This window comes from Buceros rhinoceros, unplaced genomic scaffold, assembly GCF_000710305.1.
Source record: "Buceros rhinoceros silvestris isolate BGI_N320 unplaced genomic scaffold, ASM71030v1 scaffold4146, whole genome shotgun sequence".
Taxonomy (NCBI): Eukaryota; Metazoa; Chordata; class Aves; order Bucerotiformes; family Bucerotidae; genus Buceros; species Buceros rhinoceros.
This window is the reverse complement of record NW_010415636.1, coordinates 846-23,077: the sequence shown is the minus strand read 5'-3', so window position 1 is coordinate 23,077 and position 22,232 is coordinate 846. Positions and strand designations below refer to the sequence as shown.

General features: G+C 41.2%; 1 protein-coding gene across 1 annotated transcript in view; it reads right to left on the bottom strand.

The window, feature by feature from the left end:
- Positions 1–21,840, bottom strand: part of TPR (translocated promoter region, nuclear basket protein) — a gene marked incomplete at both ends in the record, with an annotated part of 36,276 nt that extends 14,436 nt beyond the window's left edge. The window contains 33 exons of the mRNA XM_010137473.1: positions 584–789; positions 1,102–1,300; positions 1,707–1,853; positions 2,189–2,399; positions 2,731–2,861; positions 3,138–3,269; positions 3,815–3,952; positions 4,339–4,486; positions 4,915–5,099; positions 5,190–5,393; positions 6,190–6,306; positions 7,001–7,153; positions 7,715–7,881; positions 8,396–8,564; positions 8,685–8,825; positions 9,592–9,726; positions 9,827–9,989; positions 10,246–10,394; positions 10,480–10,619; positions 10,782–10,945; positions 12,515–12,741; positions 13,261–13,368; positions 13,876–14,073; positions 14,962–15,053; positions 15,973–16,113; positions 16,560–16,647; positions 17,934–18,014; positions 18,129–18,221; positions 19,163–19,327; positions 19,973–20,076; positions 20,558–20,654; positions 21,200–21,273; positions 21,736–21,840. Coding sequence (XP_010135775.1) covers positions 584–789; positions 1,102–1,300; positions 1,707–1,853; positions 2,189–2,399; positions 2,731–2,861; positions 3,138–3,269; positions 3,815–3,952; positions 4,339–4,486; positions 4,915–5,099; positions 5,190–5,393; positions 6,190–6,306; positions 7,001–7,153; positions 7,715–7,881; positions 8,396–8,564; positions 8,685–8,825; positions 9,592–9,726; positions 9,827–9,989; positions 10,246–10,394; positions 10,480–10,619; positions 10,782–10,945; positions 12,515–12,741; positions 13,261–13,368; positions 13,876–14,073; positions 14,962–15,053; positions 15,973–16,113; positions 16,560–16,647; positions 17,934–18,014; positions 18,129–18,221; positions 19,163–19,327; positions 19,973–20,076; positions 20,558–20,654; positions 21,200–21,273; positions 21,736–21,840 — 4,772 coding nt within the window. The remainder of the gene's footprint in view (positions 1–583; positions 790–1,101; positions 1,301–1,706; positions 1,854–2,188; positions 2,400–2,730; positions 2,862–3,137; positions 3,270–3,814; positions 3,953–4,338; positions 4,487–4,914; positions 5,100–5,189; positions 5,394–6,189; positions 6,307–7,000; positions 7,154–7,714; positions 7,882–8,395; positions 8,565–8,684; positions 8,826–9,591; positions 9,727–9,826; positions 9,990–10,245; positions 10,395–10,479; positions 10,620–10,781; positions 10,946–12,514; positions 12,742–13,260; positions 13,369–13,875; positions 14,074–14,961; positions 15,054–15,972; positions 16,114–16,559; positions 16,648–17,933; positions 18,015–18,128; positions 18,222–19,162; positions 19,328–19,972; positions 20,077–20,557; positions 20,655–21,199; positions 21,274–21,735) is intronic.
- Between the last annotated feature and the right edge of the window lie 392 nt (positions 21,841–22,232).

Below are 22,232 nucleotides of genomic sequence, written 5' to 3'. Positions count from 1 at the left end.
TCAGAATCCGTGATTATTGCAAATCACCCAAAACAAATAGCAAGTCCATAACCCAGCTCGGTAATTCCTCAGGTATTTTCTGAAGCTACTGAGACCGCAGCAGCTAGAACCCATTTTACTGAACACATGGATAAAAATACAAGAGCAGAGTGGAAACAGCTCCCTGGCCCATTTGCAGCTGATGATGTAACTGTATCTTTGTTAGTGCTGGGAATTCTGACCGTGGCAGGAAGTAAGTTTTAATTTAAGTTCTGAATCCTTACTGAAGCCAACTTGTGTGTTTCCAAAACCAGGGGTCAGAGGAACTTGAATAGTACAGTGTCTTGGGCTGGCTGATACTAATTTTTTTTTTTTTTTTGGTTCTTTTTAAAAGGAGTCCTATGTCACAAATTCCCATCTGCTGTTAAGGACAGTTAGAGAAAGCACCTTCACATAAAGCAGCCCTGAGTATTAAGTACCGCATACACGAAACCAAACCAAGCTGGACTGTGCTGCTTGTTCTGCCAGCTCTCGTTCTCCTCTAGTCATGAGGCACGCAAGTGACTGGTGTCCTTGCACACAGCTCCCTCCAAGGGTTTTGTACCTTGTTTGTCGACTCCGGGGGCTCATCTCGCTGTTCGTGGTGTCGCTCTTGCTGCTCTCTGAGCTCTCTTTCCAGACGACAGATTCGACCTTCATACTGTGACTTGAGGGCGCTCATCCGCACCTCCAGCTCAGCCTTCTGCTCTTCTAATGAGCTGCTCTTTTGCTTCCATTCCTCATTTTCTTTTGTTAGCTGTTCTTTTGCACCTAACAGGAAGGAATTCAGTCTTGCCACTGTAAGCTGTCTGCACATTGAATACCCGGCTGTTTTAGTAAGTTACTGAAGTATTGCGAAATCTTTAAAATGTTCAGCTATCAAAGAGGGTCTTAGAGGCAATTTTAACTTCCACATGCCGTTTTTCTATTTAATTGCAACTTAAAAATAAAAACCTTTGAAGTTAAACATTAACGAGGCTGTATTTTCCCAAGCATCCCATTTAAATGCTTTTCCACAGGAATGATCAAAAACCCAACCAGAAGCAAGCACCTTAAGAACAGAAAAAAAGAACACCATAATACCAGCCAACTGTGCAATTTTCTGCTTGGCCGCCAGCAAGGTCTTCCTAGTTTTCTCTTCCTTCTCAGTGATCTGTTGCCTGAGCTGTTCTTCCTGCGTTGTCTTCTCTTGCAGATCCTGATGAAAACGAGCAAGTTCTGATTGTAGCTGGGTTATCTGCTCCTGAAGACTTCGAACTTCCGTTTCCTTTTCTGTTATAGTCTAGAGGAAGAGAGATAGAAACTGTTGACCACAACGAGGTACTCTGGCAAATGTGTTGCCTAACAAGCTCCAAGGACCCAGCATTAGGACTGTAATAAGGTTTCTGATCCACAGGAGGGGAGTTCAGTCATCCCTGGATGGAACAACTGAGAGAACAGTATTCTCTTCCCCACTTTCTTATTTCGAGAAACAACACAGACACACTAGACACTTGAAACCAGGCTGAAGGTCTCTCTTTCCCAGTAAGGTACAGGCACAAATAGGTCAGTTCAAGTATTTCTGTAATATGTGCATGCACACCCAGGAAAAACACCCTCACGTTCTTCAAGGGTCCACGTTACGATTGTGGAAGAGCAGAGCACTCCAAAACTGTTCACTGTCCGTACCTCATCCGCTCTGTTCTTACCTTTTGTAAACTTTCAACTTGAGCCTCCAAAGCCTTTGTCTTCACTTCAGCCTGACTGAGAGTGTCTTTGAGCTCTTGTACTTCCTGGACAGAAACTTGTTCTTCTTGCTGTTCTACCAAAGGCTGAGTTGATGCTTCAGCAACCATCTGAAATAGGTGAAGCGGTTTCATGCTAAGGGGTGCTATCTGATGTTGTTACCTTCACAAGGATTTCTGTATGCAGACTAGTCTTTCGATAAGTTCTGGGCAGATCCCGGGCACTCTAACGAATGCTGATGAATCTTACGGATACTGCAGAACAGGAAGTGATCTGCAGCTCATGTGTTGTGGTGGCTTGAACTAACAGCAGAATAAATGATTCAATTTTCTGCTTTTCCAGATAAGTATTCAAAAAGGAATACACTAAGGCAATGTGAAGAATGACTCGAGATGAAATCGTAATTGTTAAAATACAGTCTCTTTGCAGTTAAAATTCTGCCTACCTTATCATGCTGTGCTTTCAGCTCCTCATACTGAGTCTTGTACCTGCGCCCAATTTTCTTGACCTGCGTTATAGTTTTCACTTTTTCCTGTATGTCAGCCACTTTGGCATCCAGTTCTTTCTGCAAAGTATCCTTTTCTGTTCTTATTTTGGTTACTTCATCCTTCAGGCTCTGAACAAGATTCTGGCTTGTAGTCAAGGATGCACTAGTTCTAAGAAACAAGAGAGTAGAGGAAGATACAGACGGGATGCCTGAAATAATCAATACATTTCATACTGCTCATTCATGTAATACCACTGTCTGTAGCGAATTCTGTTTCCCAGGGTTTTGCAATACAAATAAGTATTTGTAGAAGACAAATTATTCAAAACACATTAGTTTAGAATAGCTAGAAGAGAGCTTCCAAAACAATTCCTGCTTCATTTTACAGTCAGAACACCAAAGGTTTCATGGTTACATGATAGTTAAGAAATGACACTTCCAGATACAGCTTTAATAAAAACAATCGGTTTTGCATAAGAACTAATCGCCTTATACCCCACCTGGCTATTTCTGCTTTCAGCCTGCCTGTTTCTTCACTCATCTGCTGTATACGTTTGGTGTTTGCCTCCTTCTCTGAAAGCAGCTTCCGATACTCTTCGAGATCGGTGTCCTTCTGTTGACTCAATAAATGCTGAAACATTGAGAAAACAGTTTGTGTCTTCTAAGATGATAACACCATTATATCCAGAAAACCCCTCTGAATTAGAGCTACCGCTTTGGCGTTTTGATGTGGAATGCCTCCAAATCAGGATAGCCTATTTTGAGCTGCACAAGCAACACTTTATAATTCAAACACATTTTATCATTTGTTGTTGTTTTGAAAGAAATTTAGAATTAAGTTGTTTGGTGTTTTTTTGATTTTATTTCCCCCCCCTCATCCTCTTCTCTCAAAACAGGCAATCCCTACCTGAGTCCGGGCTTTCCAGCGTTTAACATCTTCTTCCAACAGCTTTTTCTCCGCCTGCAACATCCCACTTTTCTCACTCAGTTCAGCATTAGACTCTTGCAGAGGCAGAATGTCAGCCTCAAGCTTGCGTACCTGAAAAAACACCGCTGGGGATTAAACTCTCTGGATCTATGACACTGAAATGGAATGTGGTGGGTCTGGAACAATGACAGAGGGAGCAAAATCAACAGCCTTGGGAAGTCATGACACAGCATCCTTTCCCGCTCTCTGCCTTTCAGTGGCCAGCTGGGGGCAGGGAGAAGGATGAGGAGCAAGAGCAGGGGATGGATGATGCTACAGAGAGGAAAGAAACACAGGGAGTACTTCACAATCTCAGATTCTCACTTCTTGAACTTTGGCAAAGGAAACAAGATTATTAATTGTGTGTTCAAAGCCAAGCTACGCTGCACTGGATTCTGCTAAAATAACTGCTGGATGAAACTGAGCTTTGAACTTTCCAATGTTCTGGGTGGACCAGTGTCTTCTACAACTCTGAACGGAAAGTTTCCCTATTTGCGTATGATGTAAATGAATCACCACAGTCTAAAACATGCAGTTATTGTAACTAGCAATGGTATATCCAGACCTAACTCTTCAGCTTGAATACCTGAAAAATTTACGTGAGCCTCATTACTCACCTTTGCTTGAATTTGTTGCAGCTCTTGTTCTAGCCTGTCCTTCTCTTCTCGTAGCATCTTGTTGGTTTCTATCAGTATGTTCATGGTCTCAGTTTTTTTCATTAATTCTTCATGCTGTGCAATGGTTTTTGCTGTTACCTTTTGAGAAGATTTAACTCGGTCATTTCTTCTGCTCGCACGTGCATATGTACTTACCTGGGTCTGATACACCACCATCTTGGAAAGTTATCATGGCTTTCATGATCTCACATGGACATTGAAAGCAAGAAAATGCCACTTAGGAAATGAGAGATGGGGAAAATAATTGAGATAAATTATCCTTATGTTCCCCATTTATGTGATGTTGGAATTTGCCACACTGCTTCTCACAAGATCAGAACAAGATCCTCTATTTGGCTACAAGGCAACCCCAGCTTAAAAGCTCCCAATTCTTCCCAAACTTCAGTTTTGGGCACTGGCAGCAGAGACAAAGAGAACATCCCTCTCTACTTACTGAAATCGTAAGCAGTAATATCCAACCATACCTGCACCTTCTCTCTCTCAGCATTGAGACTGTCCTGCAGCTCCTGGAGTTCCCTTTCCAGGTGCTCCACTCTCTGACGGTACCGCAAACTCTCCACCTGGGCCACCTCAAATCTAGTTTCTGCAATCTCCTTTTCTCGACGTATAAATCTGAAGTGAGAGGAAGAATATGAAAGAAAATGCAAGACAAAGCATTTTAAAGTTGAAGCATCTTACACGTGAAGGACTACCGAGTATAGAGATCGGTTCAGAAAGACCAGATGGAAATTACTGAAAATCTACATAAACCCCCTAAAAACCACAACGAGAAAAAAAAAAATCACCTCTATGAAACTTCATGCCCATCACATTTGCTACAATCTGATTTAGCTTCCTGTCATAACTGAACACACAGTTTTTGCCCTAGGAGTAAAAAGATGTCTCCTCTGCTAGTCACTGTTATAGCACCACCACCTCCTACCTAGCAAAAAAGCACTTAAAATTTACACATCATCCTTCAAATCCAAATTAATACAGAACTATTTAAACTGGCAACTAATTTATACCCACTGAGAGAAGGAGCCCAGAGCTCATCTTACCTAAGGATTTCTAAGATCTGTTCCTGGGATTTGCCTTCCTCATTGAGAGAAACATTCACCGCCGTGGGCATGGCTTCCTTCATAGAAGTCACCATCTTATCGCTCAGACTCTCCAGCTGCTCGTGTAACAGTCGATTTTGTTTTTCCAAATCTTCACAGCGGGATGCAAGTTGTGAAGCTTCATCCTACAACAGAATTTTTGGATGGCTGTGAATTCCGTGGCTGAATTTCTGTTAACTGAAGAAAAACCACTGAAACCATCCACACAACCATACCTTGATCATTCTCTCTCTTTCTTCCCAGGAGGCTTTGCACTCTAACAATTCAGACTCAGCTTTCCGAGCAGTTTCCTCTAGCTGCTGCCTCACAGCTGTATTCTTGGCAACTTGGTCTTTAATAGCCTGTAATGCTTCAACATCGGCGGCATGAAGCATTAATTCCCGTTCATATTTGTTTTGAGCTTCAGAAGCCATCTTTGCCTGCAGAAAAATACGAAGAGTAGGTTCTGTTCCCTTTAACGTGATGTTTGATATGTACAAAACCATTCTCATATTCAAGACAAAACCAGTGACCACTAATCAAAAAGAAAACTACCGGCCAAAACCTCTCTCATTCTTAAGCCCAAAAAAAAAAAAAAGTATGTCAAGGAAAAAATTAGCTCTATCCCAATCATGACAAGAACAATGGATAAGCTTAGAATGGTTCCCTTAAAGAAATTAGTATTTTAAAGAAAAAACTACAATCTGAATTTGTTGCCTTTGAGGATGACACACTCTCTATAGCGACTCTACAGTCAAACCTCTTGCAGCAGATTCTGCACAGCTAACAGAAGGCTGTTAGTCCAAGAACATCCACTGGCTGCTGCTACATGCAAATGGACAAAGATTAAATATCTTTGATTTACTGCATGAGGTTAGAAAACTAAGGACAGACTGGTCACAGCATTAGCTGGAATAAACTGGAAGCGCCTGCCTCCCAAATTCTGGGTTGGATTAAACAACAGCCAAATGTTCTTCTATGTCCTTAACAACGCTCAGCGCTGCTGGAATTCTCACTTGCAGGAAAGTAAATTCCCTTTAAAGAACAGCTGGAAACAAGACAATCTTATGGGGTGCTGCTAAACACCCTACTGCCCCACAGGTTTAAAAGGGGACAGTTGTTTCAAGTTAGAGGTATTGCAGCATTACCTTTAAAAAATGTTTTGAATTCAACTGAAAAAAAACTAACATCAAGCTCACTACCTCTGGCTAAAACAGGCCAATACTACAAACGTACTTGTTCCTGGCAGTCACGTCTGGCCTGTTGTTCGTTATTTAGAGCTGCGCTGGCTCTCTGAAGAGCTTCCTGAACTTCTGATTGCACGGTTGACAGAGTCTTCTTTAGTTCCGATAGCTGCAGTGATGGGGGAGGGATGGAGCAAAACCAAAAACAAAACATAAACACAAGAGGAAAACCAAGACTGAATGGCGAAGTATTTTACCAGGTATTGAACACACCAAGGCTCTGAAAGTAAACAGTCACAAATAATGTAGGACCAAGAGGTGGTTATGCCATTATTTTAGATTAAATTTAGTATTTAAAAAGAGAAATACTATCAAGATTTTGACTTATTAACAGACAGAGCTCTCTGCTGGTAAAAATACATTCCTGTTCTTTCAGAGTTGGGCCTGGGATAATTCAAGCTGCCATCATCTTGTTTCTTTCAACCCCAGTAAGAGCCCAAACATAAACCAGACAAATAAGAGCACAGACCGCTCCGGTTTTCAAAGATGAGAACGCTGCAGATTTGGTTTTCGCTCACATTCCAAAAAAAGGTTTTGTGACACCTTTCTCAAAGGCTTTTCCTCATGTTTTTCTGCTCAAACTTCAGAAAGATAGTGACAGCTTTAAACACACAACCACCCTAACAAAGGGATAAGGTTGATGTGCTGCTCCTCTCTGAAAACCTCTCACAGATGTAGCTACCAGCCTTTTGCACATCCTAACAGATACTGAGAAAACAAACTGAAGGTTGGGGAACTACATAAAAGCACATTCTTGTGGACTCCTTGAGAGGAGGCTGAAGGGAGGGGCACTCAGGGCATACCTGTTGTTCCATGCTCTCCACAGATTTACGCTTCTCCTCTTGCAGTTCTTGCTTTTCTTTCTCTGACTCCATCAGCTTCTTTTCTAACTGTGCTTGATACTCTGAGGACTCCTTCAGGCGAGCTTCAACTGTTGCACGGACCTCCTCTGTCACCTTCAGTATAAACGGAGAGTTCTGTTTCCCAACCCGTTTTATTTCACTACGTTGAACAGCTCAGAAGAATGGGCTTCACAACCCACTGACACAGTGGAGCATGTGACAGACTGGAAGGTTGCTCCTCAGCTTTTCCCATGAATACCACACACAGAGCACTCTTTTGTATCATGGAAGACCTTGCTGATGCAGAAGGTGTGAATTCAACTGCTCTTGAGGAGAGCTAATTAATGCTTCTAATCATTGATCACAGGGTGCTAAGGGAAGAGTTTTTAAAAGGCAATTCCCCTCTTTCGAAGGTAGACAATGGCAGAGCACAGCCTTGAGTCAAAGTCACAATTTGACATTTTACAAATTGCTGCAAATGGTGTAATATTTCCATGATTAAAAGCGTTTTTAACGAAATCATCTGAAACATGGTCATACTACATTACGTTCCAATGCCTTCTAAACTCACTGTAGTTCTTTTGAAATCCCTCCCACAATCCTACAGACTGTAGTCCAAAAAAATCCTTCGCTTTGTTTCTGGTTTTGCTCTAAGAAGCAACAGTCACTACTTACTTGTTTTTCCTTATTGAGGGACTCCTCTAGACTAAGAACCATGGCCCTGTACTGTTCCACATTACTAGAACTGGTCTTGAGTCTTTCTCTCAGATCATTAACTTGTTCCTCAGCTTGTCTTAGTCGACTGACAAGATCATCCACATCTTCATTTGTACTGGGTTGACCTGTAACAGTGGAACACATGCATTAACTGATGAACTTTAATTCAGTTTTTTAAACCCTGTTCTGTTGAAAAATGATGTCTTTTTAGGATAAGAACATGATAAAAACCAATCACCATCACAAAGTTTCCCTAAATAAAATTGTCAGTCCTAACCAAAATAGTGGCTGTTGTTTCAGACAAAAAAAAAAAAAAAAAAAAAAAAAAAAAAAAAAAAAAAAAAAAAAAAAAAAGGCTACTTAAAGACAGTAACCAAATAGACTTACGTTCTTTCAAATAAAACGGATCTTTTAATAAGCTCTGCTTTATGTCTCCCCTTTGTCAAAGACTGCTTTGGACATTAATTTTACTTCAATAAATCATCCTGGTTATAACTTGTTTGAATATGTGATTGTAATAATGAAGAGGTTCATTACTTAGTGTACTCTCCTCCTAGTTGTAAATTAGAATGAATTATGCACTTCACTGTTCTGCAGACAGCAATATAAAGAAAAATTTGATGTAGAAAGCCATCCTACCCTTCCCTGGAGCCCTCTGTGATGACTGAGATGCCAGCTGAGCCTCCGTATTGTTCAGCTGCTGTTTCAACATAGCAGTTTCCTTCTGGGCATTCTTTAAAAGTTCCTTTGTGTTCATGTGACGGTTTGTCTCAGTCTCTAGTTGCCTCTTAAGATCCAGAATGTGAACCTGAAAACACAGGGTTCTTTAATGCGTAGTGACTCACAAATGGCACAGCAACCAAATATGTTGATAAATTCCACGTATGAAAAAAACACACACATTCAGCATACTTACAACTCCACTTACCTCTTGATTTTTGGTGAGGGAATGTCGTTGTTCCACCTCACTTTCTAGTTTCTTCTTCAGCTGAGATATCTCACGCTCCAGCTTTTCTATCTGGTTATTGAGTCTCTGTTTTGTTTCTGTCTCAGACCTCTCCAGGATGCCCTAATGAAAGGCAAATAATGCACTATGGTTACAACATGCCTCAACAGTTTTCTTCCAGGTTACTGCAGCTCATCCTACAATGCTGTTACAAAGCTTCTCCCATCCACAAAATCGTTACTGCAGGGAGCAAGCCATAACAGGTAGATATAGAAAATTATGAAAAGTAGCATTGCCAATGTTTTGAAGGATTTTTAAAATAATATTGTTACAATAAATATTATTAGAAAATGCATTACCCACACAGCCTAATTCTAGGGATTAAAAAACTCCAAAAGATCCACTACAGAAATAAAATTCAGTCACATGATACAATGTGCAACCTTAAATAATTATACTTTAAGAGTCAATATATGTTATAATAGAAAATACAGAAGTGTACAAGTAAATAGACCTTAAAACAACAGGAAAATAAACTACCAAGGTGGGCACTGGTCAATTTTGCTATTGCAAAAATTACATATGTAATTTTTTTCCTTTTGCTTTGTCTCGTGTTCTGTTTCCACTTTATTGCGGAAACCCTTCTCATCAACTCCAAATTCTCAGGACTTTGCCCAGGCAAATAACAGAGTATCAGAATATAGGGTAGGAATAGCCAACTCGCTTAAACAAGTTGCTCCATCATTTCCTGTTCCGTGGCATGTTGTAACAACAACAACAAAAACCCACATCAGGACCCAATCCCACGACTGTTTTATTTGATTTCAATGGGTATTTACTGAAAACTCTCAGAGAGACCAAGCCTGGACATAAGAGTAACACCACACACCTGAATAGTTCGCAGATTCGTAAGCAGCAAGTTCTGTCCTCTTTGTTCAACCAATAAAGACTCCCGTTGCTGTGTCAAACGCATGTCTGACATCTTCAAGATATCCTTCTCTTTCTTCAAGTTTTCTGCTCTCACCTTTAAGACAATAAATAATAACAAGAAGTTTGTTATCAATCCCAAGTCTGAAATCAGTTAACTTGGAGTATCTGGCAGTGTAACACGCTGTGTTACTAACCTCTGCCACCGCCAGCTTTTCATTAGCTCCGCGCAGGTCTTGAGTCATAGTGTTGATTATTTGCTCTTGCTTCTGAGTTGTTGCAGTGAGCTTCTGGGTTCTTTCATGCAGAGATGTTATTTCTCGACGATAGCCTTCAACATTATCCTGCAGCATTTCATACCTTCACGTGGAGCAACAAAGCAAAGTAGGTGCTGGCCACGTTAAACTGTTTAACTGCCAGAGATGTACATACACAACTAGATGATTTGTGTGCAAACTGAAGGACAGGAACAGATGGGGTTCACCCAACTAGGTCTATTCTTGATACCACCTTCACTATTCGTGCATTAACGTTTAACTGGCAGCTCTTCCAGCTGCCATGACTCTACTGACAGAGAACACGCATACAAGGCAAAGCTATTAAAGGGCTGACATACCGTTTGGAGGCAAACTCCAGCTGTGTGGATATCTTTGCGTTTTGTGACCTTAAGTCTGTGACCTGCTCCTGAAGCTTTTCATTTTGTTCATTCAGCAGCTTGTCATTCTCTGCCTTCTCTTTTTTGTAGTTCTCAAAAACTTCCTGCAACTACATCAAAGAACAGACGTTAAAGGGCTTAAAAGAGTGAAAAGAAACAGGGATAACTTTCAACAGTGCTTACTGGAAAACGTACCTGCTTAAGGGCAGCCTTCGCCTCCACCGTCTCTATTGACTCAGCCATTGACACCGGAGCAGGAGTTGACATGGCCTGAGGTAAACTTGGGCGCTTTGGAGTAGATGTCAGAGAAATCTCCTCCAGTAATACACCTGAAGCTGAAGAAAGATAAATTTAAGGCAACAATTTGAATGACTGCTTGCCACAGCAGAAGGTCATATCACCACCACACTGAGATATGGCTCAAACCAATATTGCGTTGCTCAGAAAGTCTTGGGCTCTCTTGAGCAACTCATTCTCTCCACCTACAACATGCTTACCTTGCAAAGGAATGACAGCTCCAGTGGTCTGTGCCAACAGTATGCGGAACATATCGCGCTGACGAACTATGGACTCAACAAGCTGCATCTGATGGCGACGTGATTCACGCAGCTTTTCCAGCTCACCGAGAGCTTCCTCAAGCTGGCTCTGAAGCTCAGAAATTCTGAAAGCAACAACAGCTGTTCTCAGTAACTTACAGAGAGAGGCACACTGAGATGACACAGCCCTAGTATTTTGTCACAACTCCGTCAGTGCACACTTAGAATATCTTTGAAAGTTCAGTGAAAGTTAGAACCAGGTGAAGAACTTTTATCACAGAATTATGTTACTTGCGGGCTTTAGAGGCAGTGAATCACACATGCACATACTCAGTTTTTGGTTCAGCTAAGAGGAATGAGAACTTCTTTTTTGAAGATATCTCTGTTGTGCTAAATCACATTTACTAAAAGACTGACAATTATATTTACTTTGGATTTTGCTGAGAGGACCTATTACAAAATATGTAATTATAAAGCCATTTTTATCTAATAATTGTTAGATTATTTAGATTAACTACTAAATTAGTTATTATAAACCTGCTGCTTAATAACATTTTGCCTTTATGAATTATATAATGGCTCATGAGCATCTCTCAGAAGCACAGGATCCCAGACTGGAAGGCACCTCTGGGGATCATCTAGTCCAACCCCCTGCTGGAGCAGGGTCACCAGAGCAGGGTGCCCAGGATGGCATCTGGACAGCTTTGAAATCTCTCCAGAGGAGACTCCACAACCTCCACAGGCAGCCTGGGCCAGGGCTCTTGCACCCTCACAGCAAAGTTTCTCCTCATGGTCAGGTGGAACTTTCTGGGTTTCAGTTTGTGCCCATTGCCCCTTGTCCTGTCACTGGGCACCACTGAACAGAGTTTGGCCCCATCCTCTTGACACCCACCCTTTAGCTGTTGATCAGCATTGATGAGATCTCCTCTCAGCCTGCTCTCCTCCAGCTGAACAGCCCCACAGCTCTCAGCCTCTCCTTGACATAGATGCTCCAGCCCTCCTCATCCTTCCAGTCTCACCGGACGTTCTCCAGTAGCTCCCTGACTCTCTTGAAATTGGGGGTCTAGAACTGGACACAGGACTCCAGACGTGGCCTCACCAGGGCAGAACAGACAGGGAGGAGAACCCCCCTTGACCTGCTAGCCACACTCTTCTTCCTGTACCTGATCCTGTACTGATCATTGGTCTCCTTGGCCACAAGAGCCCATTGCTCGCTCATGGTGACCTTGTTGCCCTCCTCCACAGATCTGCTTCCCAGCAGGTCACCCCTGACCTGTACTGGTGCAGGTGGTTGTTCCTCCCCAGGGGCAGGACTCTACATTTGCCCTTGCTGAACACTTCATTTGGTTCCTCTCCACCCAGCTCCCCAGTCTGTTCAGGTTTCGCTGAATGACAACACAGCCTGATGGTGTGTCAGCCACTGCTCCCAGTTCTGTACCATCAGCCAACTGGCTGAGGGGAGGGACACTCTGTCCCTTCATCTGGGTCATTGATGCATATGTTGAGCAAGACTGGACCCGGCCTTGACCACCGGAGAATACTGCGAGCTACAGGCCTCCAGCTAGGCTCTGTGTGCTTACATAAGCATACGCACACAATTAACAACAACCAGAAGCAAACAACTGAAAGGTGTTTGAAGAAATCCCTGTTACTATTTATCATAACCAGTTTACTGGAAGGAACAAATAACTTACTTAGAGGATGTTGTTTCTTGCTCCTCTTTTTCTCTAGCTTCTCCCAGCTCTCGAAGAGCCACCAAGAGACGCTGATTCTGCTGCTGAAGTTCTTCTATATTTCTGTAAGAGACTAGATGTTGAGATATCACTTCAGAAGAGCTGGTGATGTCAGCAGAGCTCACTTCTTCATCACGAATCACATGATTGCCTCTAGCTTCCTCAAGCTCCATTAAAAGCACACGAATCTGAAAGAGAACATTCCTATGTAAGACTTCACACAGACTTGAAAGTTCACTCTAAGAATAATACATTAAAGTATTTGGAAATTAAGGTTTTTTTCCTACAAAATACCAATATACCAAATACAGCTAACGAGTCCTTGTAGGTAAATACATCATAGAAAAGAAAGTTTGACAGAAGGAAACCACAACAAGATCAGAAGTGACAGTCTGTGTTCAGCACTGCAAACAGACCACAGGACATTCCAATCAAAGACATTATGAGTTTTCCATGTCAGATGTTTAACAGTAATATCCTGAAGCCGCATCCCTCCTATCCAGCTAAACTTATTCCAATTTCGTAAGCAGAAATGTGAATACCACATTGTCCTAAGGAGAAGCTTTCATCATCACTCAGGCTCTTATGACAACCCAAGTATGTGACTATGGCTGAACACAACTTCCCAGTCAACTTCAGCTATACAGCACCATTATCAATCAATAAATTGCAAATAGTACATTGAACCATAGCAACGTTTGCTCTACCTGCTGTGAAAGATCTTTGACTTGTATTTCCAGTCTCTGGCTTTCTCTCTCAAGCAGCGAGGCATGCTTATTGGCTTTGTCGGCCTCCTCCTGCAACCGCTGGATCTCCTGCAAGCACACAGACAGTAAGAAACAGGTAGCAGTCCAACTCAGACGCATTCCCTTCCCGAGAGATGAAGAGACAGACCCTGCAAATCAAACTGCGCTTTACTACTTTAAAGTTACACTCCAAAGGGTAAACTCCACAGACGTAGGAATCAAAAGCCATACTTTCATGCTGTATTAGTCTCTGTATTAAGATTAGTGAGCACCCAAGTCCAATTCTATTTCTTTGGACAGACACTAATCTTTAATCATAAAGAATTCTACTCTCTCAGCAAATCACAGATTCTAAGTCATCCCCTTGAAGCCTTTGCTATAAAAATGTCTGAAAAATATTAGTTCTGTAAATACTTTATACAGTCCAGTAAGTCGCTAGAGAGTTCAACGGGTATTTTCCTCCAGCACAAGTTGACAAAAAGATCCATTTTTGACATTTACTAACAGCCATTAGGAATAAAGAATTAAAAAAACATTTTCTCTGTATTTTTACATGCTCTTTTATTTTATACTGACCTTCATAGCTTGTTCAAGCTTTGCCGCCAGACTAGCAACTGCTTTTTGGGAACGTTCAAATTCTTCACGCTGCCTTTTTAAGATCGGTGCTTTGGCTTCTACTTCCTGCACTATTTCATCCAAGTATTTATTGATTCTCTTATTCTCCAGCTTTTCCAGAAGCAGCTGATCCTGAGTTTCCACATACGCATTGTACAGCTGTAACAAAAGATTTTTTTGGTTGGTTGGTTTGGTTTTGACACCTCTGGACAGAGCTCTTAAAAAAGAGCCACTGGTAATTCTACAACTGATATCTTAAGGCAGTATAATTTTACAACTTTTAATATAATAATATAATTTCATAAATTTTAATGTAATTTTAACTCTAAAGTAGTTAATTTAGAGAAACAAGTTGGACTTTCAAAACAAGGTGCTTTTAGGACTCATACCACGGCAAAACTCTTATTCCTGTTAATCTAAAAATGACAAACTTTCCTGGTGCAACTGTATTTGATAAAGGATTCTGGGGAAAAGGGACAAATCTTAAGCAAGTTTAAAGCAACAGAAATATCAAAACCAGTATCACAAAAAAAAGCAGCAAGTACAGAAGAAAGTAATTTAATGGCTGGACAGAATGAACAATAACAAACAAAATGAATATACAAATTGCATAAATAAATCTAAAAAAAACCCCTAGTAGATGTACAACCTATCACCACATTAACTTTTTCTGCGGATAGAAGCCAAACGTGCAGCAGTACAGATTAAGAAATTATGTAAATACTGAAAAAAGAAAGCTCCTGCCAAAAACATGCATACAGAAATTAAGTTTACGTGCAAAAAACCCCCCACGTATTTCAGAAAAAGAACTTAAAACCCTACAAATGTTTTGATCGACTCAAAAAAACTTGTAAGGTATGTTGAAGAAAACCCCAGTGCCTCAGCTAGGACCGTCTGCCGCAAAGCCATGAGAAGATTTCCTCGACTTCAGTCAGGCCTCACACCAAACCCAGCAGAGTGACTCAACTTTGCACCCTTCTGTTACGGGAGTGTCCCCGCCCAAGGCGTTTCAAGGGCCTTGAAATGAAGGAGTTTCCTCTCACTCACCTCAGTTAATTTCATTCCAGGCTTGACCACTTTAGCTACAGCTGCAGCAGTAGGAGACATAGCTGCCAGCTCCTCCTCAGACAGTATGGCTCCTGAAGACAGAATCCCACCAATCACCATTAAAAAGCTGCAGTAACTCCCATCGTACATATTCAATAACCTAAACAATGTCTTCATTCACCTTTGTGCTTTATAACTACTGTAGTTTAAATTACTTTAAGCCCTTCGCACTTCTGGTTTAAGACTTTGTTTCTGTAACCTGCATCACACGTACATGTGCCAGTGACGGGGATTATATACAACATTCCATGTCACACATTATCAACATCTCTGACTAGTGTAATTTAAAAAGCTTTCACTATTAGATTCTTAAAATTTAGCTCATTTCTGAACCTAACCTGGAGCAAAGCTTAACAGCAGACCTCTTAGCAAACTGCTGGAGGCTTAGAGTGGCAGAGCACTGGTTTACTGCCATTACATTAACATGGGGTAGAGGAAATCCACTTCATGCCTCTCTCCCTTCCGGCTCTGCACTCTCTTTCCTTTAGAAATTACTTATACGTAGCAAACACTTCCTTAAAAAAAAAAATAGAACTAGAACAGTGACAATTTAATGTTAAATAGAAACCTAAAGACAGTGGGTTGTTTTCTGTTGCTTTTTCAGAAGAGGAAAACAAGAAGAGTTTATCATTTCCACTCCCCTCTCCAGACAACCACTAAAAGCATGACTCAGCCTTAAAGAACCGCTTCCTTCTCCCTTTTCTTTGAAAAGGTTACTTGAACAAAAAGAACTTAAAAAAACATTTTGAAAAAAATGCATTTTCTGATGGGGGGAAAAAGAAATATTTTCATGTATATACACACACATTAAAAACTTCTAAAATTCACGGTTAGAACTGACCCAAGAGGAATTAAGGTTGAGGCGCCTCCTTCCTGTAGAAATTCAGCACAGTATTTTTCTGAGAAAAAGCCCGAGGCTTTACGTACCTCAGCGGCCAGCGTCAGCCCTACCTTTGCGCTTTGTAGCGGACAGTAAATCGTTTGCATTCTCCAGCTCCTTTTCCAGCTTACTGATCTTCTCACGCAGTTCTTTCTCCATCACAGCTTTTGACTCCTCCACCTCAGATAAATGCTCCTGGGTTGCTTTATTAGCTGAAATTAAATTAGAAAGCAGTTTGCTATGCTGGTGTTGGGTTTACTTTTTTCCTTTTACGAAGATCAAAATTTGCATGTGTATCTTAGGTTTTACTTGATATGATCTGCAGAATCTTATGCTGATTAAAGAACCTCAGTCGCATGAGAGAAGCGCGAACTGCTGCCGCTCGCCTTTGCTAAAATAGGAACTGTCCTTTTATCAGTGAAAACGAATCTAAAACAAGAAACTAAACTGAAGACTTATCATCCAAAGTAAAATTCCAGGTATAGTTGAAAATAGTTCCCACATCCAAGCAAATTCAACTTGTCATGAAAAATCTTTGTTACAAAGTGACTAGCGTTTCCACCATCCCCAAAGCCTGAAGTTCCTTTCACAAACTTTTTCAGTGCCCCGAGTTAAAGGAGCGCAATCACCCTGCCCCGTTTGCCATCTCTCAGCCTACCTTCACCTGCTTCCTTCAGCAGCTTGTGCAGCTCTTCCACTGCTCCTGTCAGCTCGTTGCTCTTTGCCTCCGAGTCATCAGCAGCACTCTAAGTAAAAGCAGTTTATTTCACCCTTTAGTACAGAGCAGCAGCAACTGTATTTTTATAAGAAAGCTCAAAGTGACCAAAAATTATGAAGGAGCAGCTTTTAGTAAAATGTGAAACGATTCATCTAAACTGGGCAATTTTCTCTCCACCTGGATTAAGTCTCACTTGGATGCAAACTGCCCACCTGAGAGGAACTGTCAGACATTGACTTGGTGAGACAAATCCAAATAAAATGTTTATCCTATAGCTGGTGATCCCCTTCATCCCTTCTCTGCACCACAGAAAATCTGCAGGAATTTAGAGTACTCAGTTTTGATCATTCTGAAAAATGTGACATTTTTAGGGAATCTTATATAAATAGTTTATGTTTCTTTGCTTCCACTTAGAGCTCGCGTAAGAACGAGACTGTGCCATACTCTAACAATCCCACAAGTCTGTTAGAGATAACTGAAATCAAGTTGATTCAGCTCTCACAGATCAGCACAGCCTCAGAACAGGCTCCCATGGGAGCGCACTCAACCTCAAGGCTTTTAATCTCAGGTCAGACATGTCAGCAGTTACAAGTACACAGCAAACCCCACGGTAAGTGAAGATAAATCTTTAAGCCCTTTCAAATCGATGATTCTATAATAAAAGCATGAATGAACAGGAGTAAAAAAACCACAAGCAACAAAAATAAACAAAAAATGCTTGTTTAGAAGGGCAAGGGGTGATGGATTAAACTAAAAGAGGGAGATTCAGAGCAGAGAGACGGAAGTAATTGTTGACACTGAGGGTGGTGAGACTCTGGCCCATCTCCCCAGAGAGGTGTGAGAAGCCCCATCCCTGGAAACATTCCAGGCCAGGTTGGACCTTGGGGCTCTGAGTAACCTGCTCTAGTTGACGATGTCCCTGCTCAGTGCAGGGGCGTTGGACTGGATGAGCTTTGAAAAGCCCTTTCCTACCCACAGCATTCTACAATTCTATGACTCTCTGTTTTCATACAAACCTTTACCTCCCAATACAACATCATAAGACAAAACCAAGTTCATACAACAGCCTCAAAACAGTGATCGTAAAATTACTGTTTTAAGCCCAGTTAATTTAAGAATTCAAATGCTGCCTACGACAGCAGAAGAAAAACAACGTTTTGGATGTTTCACAACGTTTTGCAATGGAAGTTAGTCTTCTCCACACCCACACTTTGTGGAGAAAAAAACCCTCAAACTGGCCTGCACTACAATGAATGCTAAGATCCAGCTCCAACTAATACCGGTACACGCTTGTGGCAGAGTCGATAAACTCACCTTATACAAATTGGATAATTTTATGTGGGCATTCAGTTCATTGTGGAATCTCTCCTCCATACTAGCTTGTTGTTCTTTTGCCTGGTAAGTTAAAAACGAGTCAGGGTGAGGGAGTATTCCACTATTCTCGCATTTTGGTTTCTGATTTGTGAAGTAACTGTAACACTGCTTCATGTATACTTTGAGTTGTCTCACCTCCTTCAGCTTATTCAGAAGTTCTTCCACATGCTTCTGAAGATTTTCGTTTGACTGTTTCAAGCTGTTTACCTGTTCTTCCAGTCTGGAAACCTGTTCCAAGAATAAATGAGAATACCATGGATAAATCTGTCTTTCCAGTCCAGTTTATCTTGGAAAATACCCATCTCATTGTTTTCTACTTGAAAAACCTCTAAGGTTCCAGAAGGAGCATAAATGGTTACATTTTTCAAGTCTTTGCTCCCATGAATTCAGCTAACTGAAGAAATGAGAGTCCCCAAACTACTCCAATAACCAAACAAATGCGCGAGCCTCGGTGGAGCTCAGTGCCACAGAAAACCTGACCACTTGTCACGGCGGGGGGGACTAAAGAAACTGCTCAGGTATCCAGAGAGCAGCTCACTGAAGCTAAGGATTTTCAAAATATAACCATCGATTTTGCCAAGTGTTTTGCTGCAGGAAAACAGAAATCTCATCACCCCATGCACCAACGGCCCTAACAGCTGTAGGTCCATACCTTTTAAAAGCATTACACACCATGACAAAGCTGTGTTATCAGGGACCCCAAAATTTCTAGCACGTAATTAAAATCTCTGACTTTTCTATTCTAGGTTATGGTACCTATACATATTCCTTAAAAATCACAAGTTAAAAGGAAGGACACCTCTGTATTAATTGCAAAATGTTGCGGTACACTGTTGTGGTACACTGGGTGGCAGTGTGGGCGGTCGGAAGATTACGTGCTTACGTTACAGGAATGCAGTAACCACCCACGATGGGCGAGGCTTGGTAGAGACACATAGCTCTGTTCATTACACAATAAAGCGCCATTTTGCATCCTCTGTACCAGAGAGAGTGTATAAGTGACCCCCAACGGAAGGGAGTTGGGTGCCAAATATCACAACAAGTTTCCACAGCAAAACATACTTTTTTTTACTCAAATAGAGTCACTAAAGTGCTTGGTTTTGTTCCGGACAGTTAATCAGGAGGTATGATTGGTAAGAAGTGGACAAAGCACTCAGGCATGACACTACCTCCTCTTTCTTGTTCTCCAGACTACATTTAAGCTCCAGGATTTCATTGCCTTTCTCCCTGGCAGTGTGTAGAAGTTCGTCTGTTTTGGCTTTCAGCTCAGTGTTCAGCCACGTGTTCTGATTCTGCAGCAGCTCCTTCTCTTGCTCCAGTCTTTTCTCTCGGTACTAAAACAGAAAACGGCACAGTGTAGCTGCACTGGTCCACAGAAAACAACGCAGCTAATCAAAGTACTATGAGCAAAGTAGGAGTAGTGAAGACGTGCAGTAATTTGGTAACTAGCACCCAATGACAGGCAACGTTCCTTACTACATTGGTAACACCAACTTACCAGACTCAAACTACAATTCCTTCTCGAAACTTGAGTTAGTTTCCTCCAAGTCTACCTTACAGCTGGGAACATTAACAAGATTAATACCTAGTTAAAGGAAATAAATGAAGGTATTGAAGTTTTCCTCCTCTCATCTCCTTTCCTCCTCTCTTTCAGCTCTTTATGGAGTTTATTCTGCCCACAGAGAAACAGCGCAGGTTCACCTGCCTTCATAGACCTGGAGTTCGTCTTCCTTGTGGGCTGGAGCAGCCACCGTTTCCCACCAACAAGGCCTGGACGCGCTTGCCCAACCTGATGCTCCCTTGCCTTCTATGTCTCACTTCCAGTCACAGCCACCAATTTTATAATAATGTGTTACAAATAACAGGAGTACACTCAACCTACTTTCCAAGTCACTAATGACAGAATGATCGTTACATCACACATTAACCACCGCTTAGTAGAACATTCACACGTACCACGCAGAGGAAGTACTGCTCACCTTCATGGAAACATCTGATGTTTGAAGTTCATCCAACTTTAACTGAAGCTTTGCCTTTTCTGTGTTTGCTTCTGTAAGCTTTTCATTTAAGCGCCTGACATCCTCTGGAGGAGGAAAATCAGCATTAAAAACCCCTAATTGTGTAGTTTTATTTATAGTACATACAATTTACAGTACATACAGTTTTAATTACTCAGCTTTAGATTTCAAAGAATGAGAACAGGTAACACATGTTTGTAATTTTATATATATTGTGCAGTAAAGTGCTCTATAATGAATGGGTTTACATCAACAAAACCAAGCATCAAACTGCCATGCTTTCCTGCAATTACCATGTAATTTCCTGCAATTACCATGTAATTTCCTGCAATTACCATGTAATTTCCTGCAATTACCATGTAATTTCCTGCAATTACCATGTAATTTCCTGCCTAGTTTCTTTTGCCCTAAATACTGTTTCCTGCTAATCCATCAGTTGGTGCCTCCTATACAGACTCTGCACTCCACACCAGTTCAATTGTTCAAGCATCTCTTTTCCCTAGCAAAATCACACCAAGCACTTTCTCTGTGCGTCCTCAGCTATACCATTTAAATGTTCGACTTCCTGAGATCGTCTTTCGCTCGTTCGAACCAAATCTCTCTTTTCAGCTTCCAGTTCTTCTTTTTCTCTACTTAAATGGCTCTGAAAAGAATTGCAAAAGAGCAAGAAAAAAATGTGATCAGCTTTCTGTACCAGTTTATAGTCCCTGTTCACACTCCCCACCACACAGCAGCCTGCCAAACCCCAGGGAGCTGCCCCAGCCAGGTGAAAACTGGGACAGGACACTTTGACAGCAGGCAGCTCCATCAGACTACAGGGCACAGGAGAGCAGGGCTGCTGCCATTTCTTGCGTCATGTTGGGGGACATAACTCAAATAATTGCAGATAATGTACCACTTCTACTGCCTGAAAGAAATCTAGAACAAGCAACAGGAACTGTTCAAAACTGCATCACATTTCGATATTCTTCGATACTTAAGACTTCACTGAAACAGTTTTGTTTTGTTAAATAAAAAAGAGTAACCAAGTAAGGAATACATGCAAAAAAAATCCGTATCATATGTGTACATACGTAAATACATAGCTCAGTACGTGATATTGATACCATCAAGTCTGAAAATTGATTGTGTTCTTTTTGCTGCAACGAGACAAGTGAAAACCAAAGTCTTCCAGCTTATCACCAGTACCTGAACGGCTGCATTACGATCCTGAGCAGCTTCGAGTTCTTTATTTTTTTCAGTCAGTGACTTCAACTGTTCATCTGTTGGGTAAGAAGAAACAGGAGTGAGGGATCTCCACTGCAATTTAATGATGAGGTCACTATCTGAGAGCAATTAAGCTAAAATTTCCCTTCAAAAAAAAAAAAAAAAATTATTCAAGACTTCATTACAGATGGACTAGGCAGTGTTAGGGCACACTGGTGCAATCCTTAGAGCAGGATTTTTTTCACCATTTATTGTGAAGATCAACATACAACCCACTGTGCTACTATTACTACAAAAGTCAGAAAGCAAGGTGGGTTTTTTTTTCCATCAGACCAAAAATTCCATTAAAAAAAGTGCTGACAAACACAAAAGCAAAACATCTCCCTACTCGCAGAAACAACAAATGTAGCTGAATGTGTGGATTTTAACTCCTGTTTAACACTTAGAGCATTCCAGCACAACAGCATACTAAAGAACAAATATCCTGCCCAGTCTTCAGAAGGTGCAGTTGTACTTACGAAGTTTTTTAAGCTCCTCACGGAGAGTCTGACATTCTTGCGTCTCGTTTAGAAGTCTCTCGTTACTCTGAGTGAGACGTTTTTCTACTTCAAAGTATTGTTGTTCTGCAAAATGACAATGGTATCTCAATCTCTCTTAATAAACATTTCTTTCTCACTTATATCAAGGATCCTTATTAACGTACATTGTTATTAAAGAGCAGTATTTCCATTAAAATAACTAAAAATAATAAGACAACAGTATGACTGGAAGGAAAAAAAGTATTTTTGAAGGCAAAAAGATGCCTTCTCACGTTGTTTAAATCTTCATTAGCATGGAAAATCATACATTTCCAGGAATGATCCAAAAAACAACAGCCTGATTAATTCTAACAGCTCTTCACCACTTTGACGCAGCTAGAGACCGCTGCATCAGCACCATTACACTAAAAACTTCTTTTATCTCCAGCGTATTTCTAAACACAGACACTAAAATCCACATGACCCTACTTATCGAG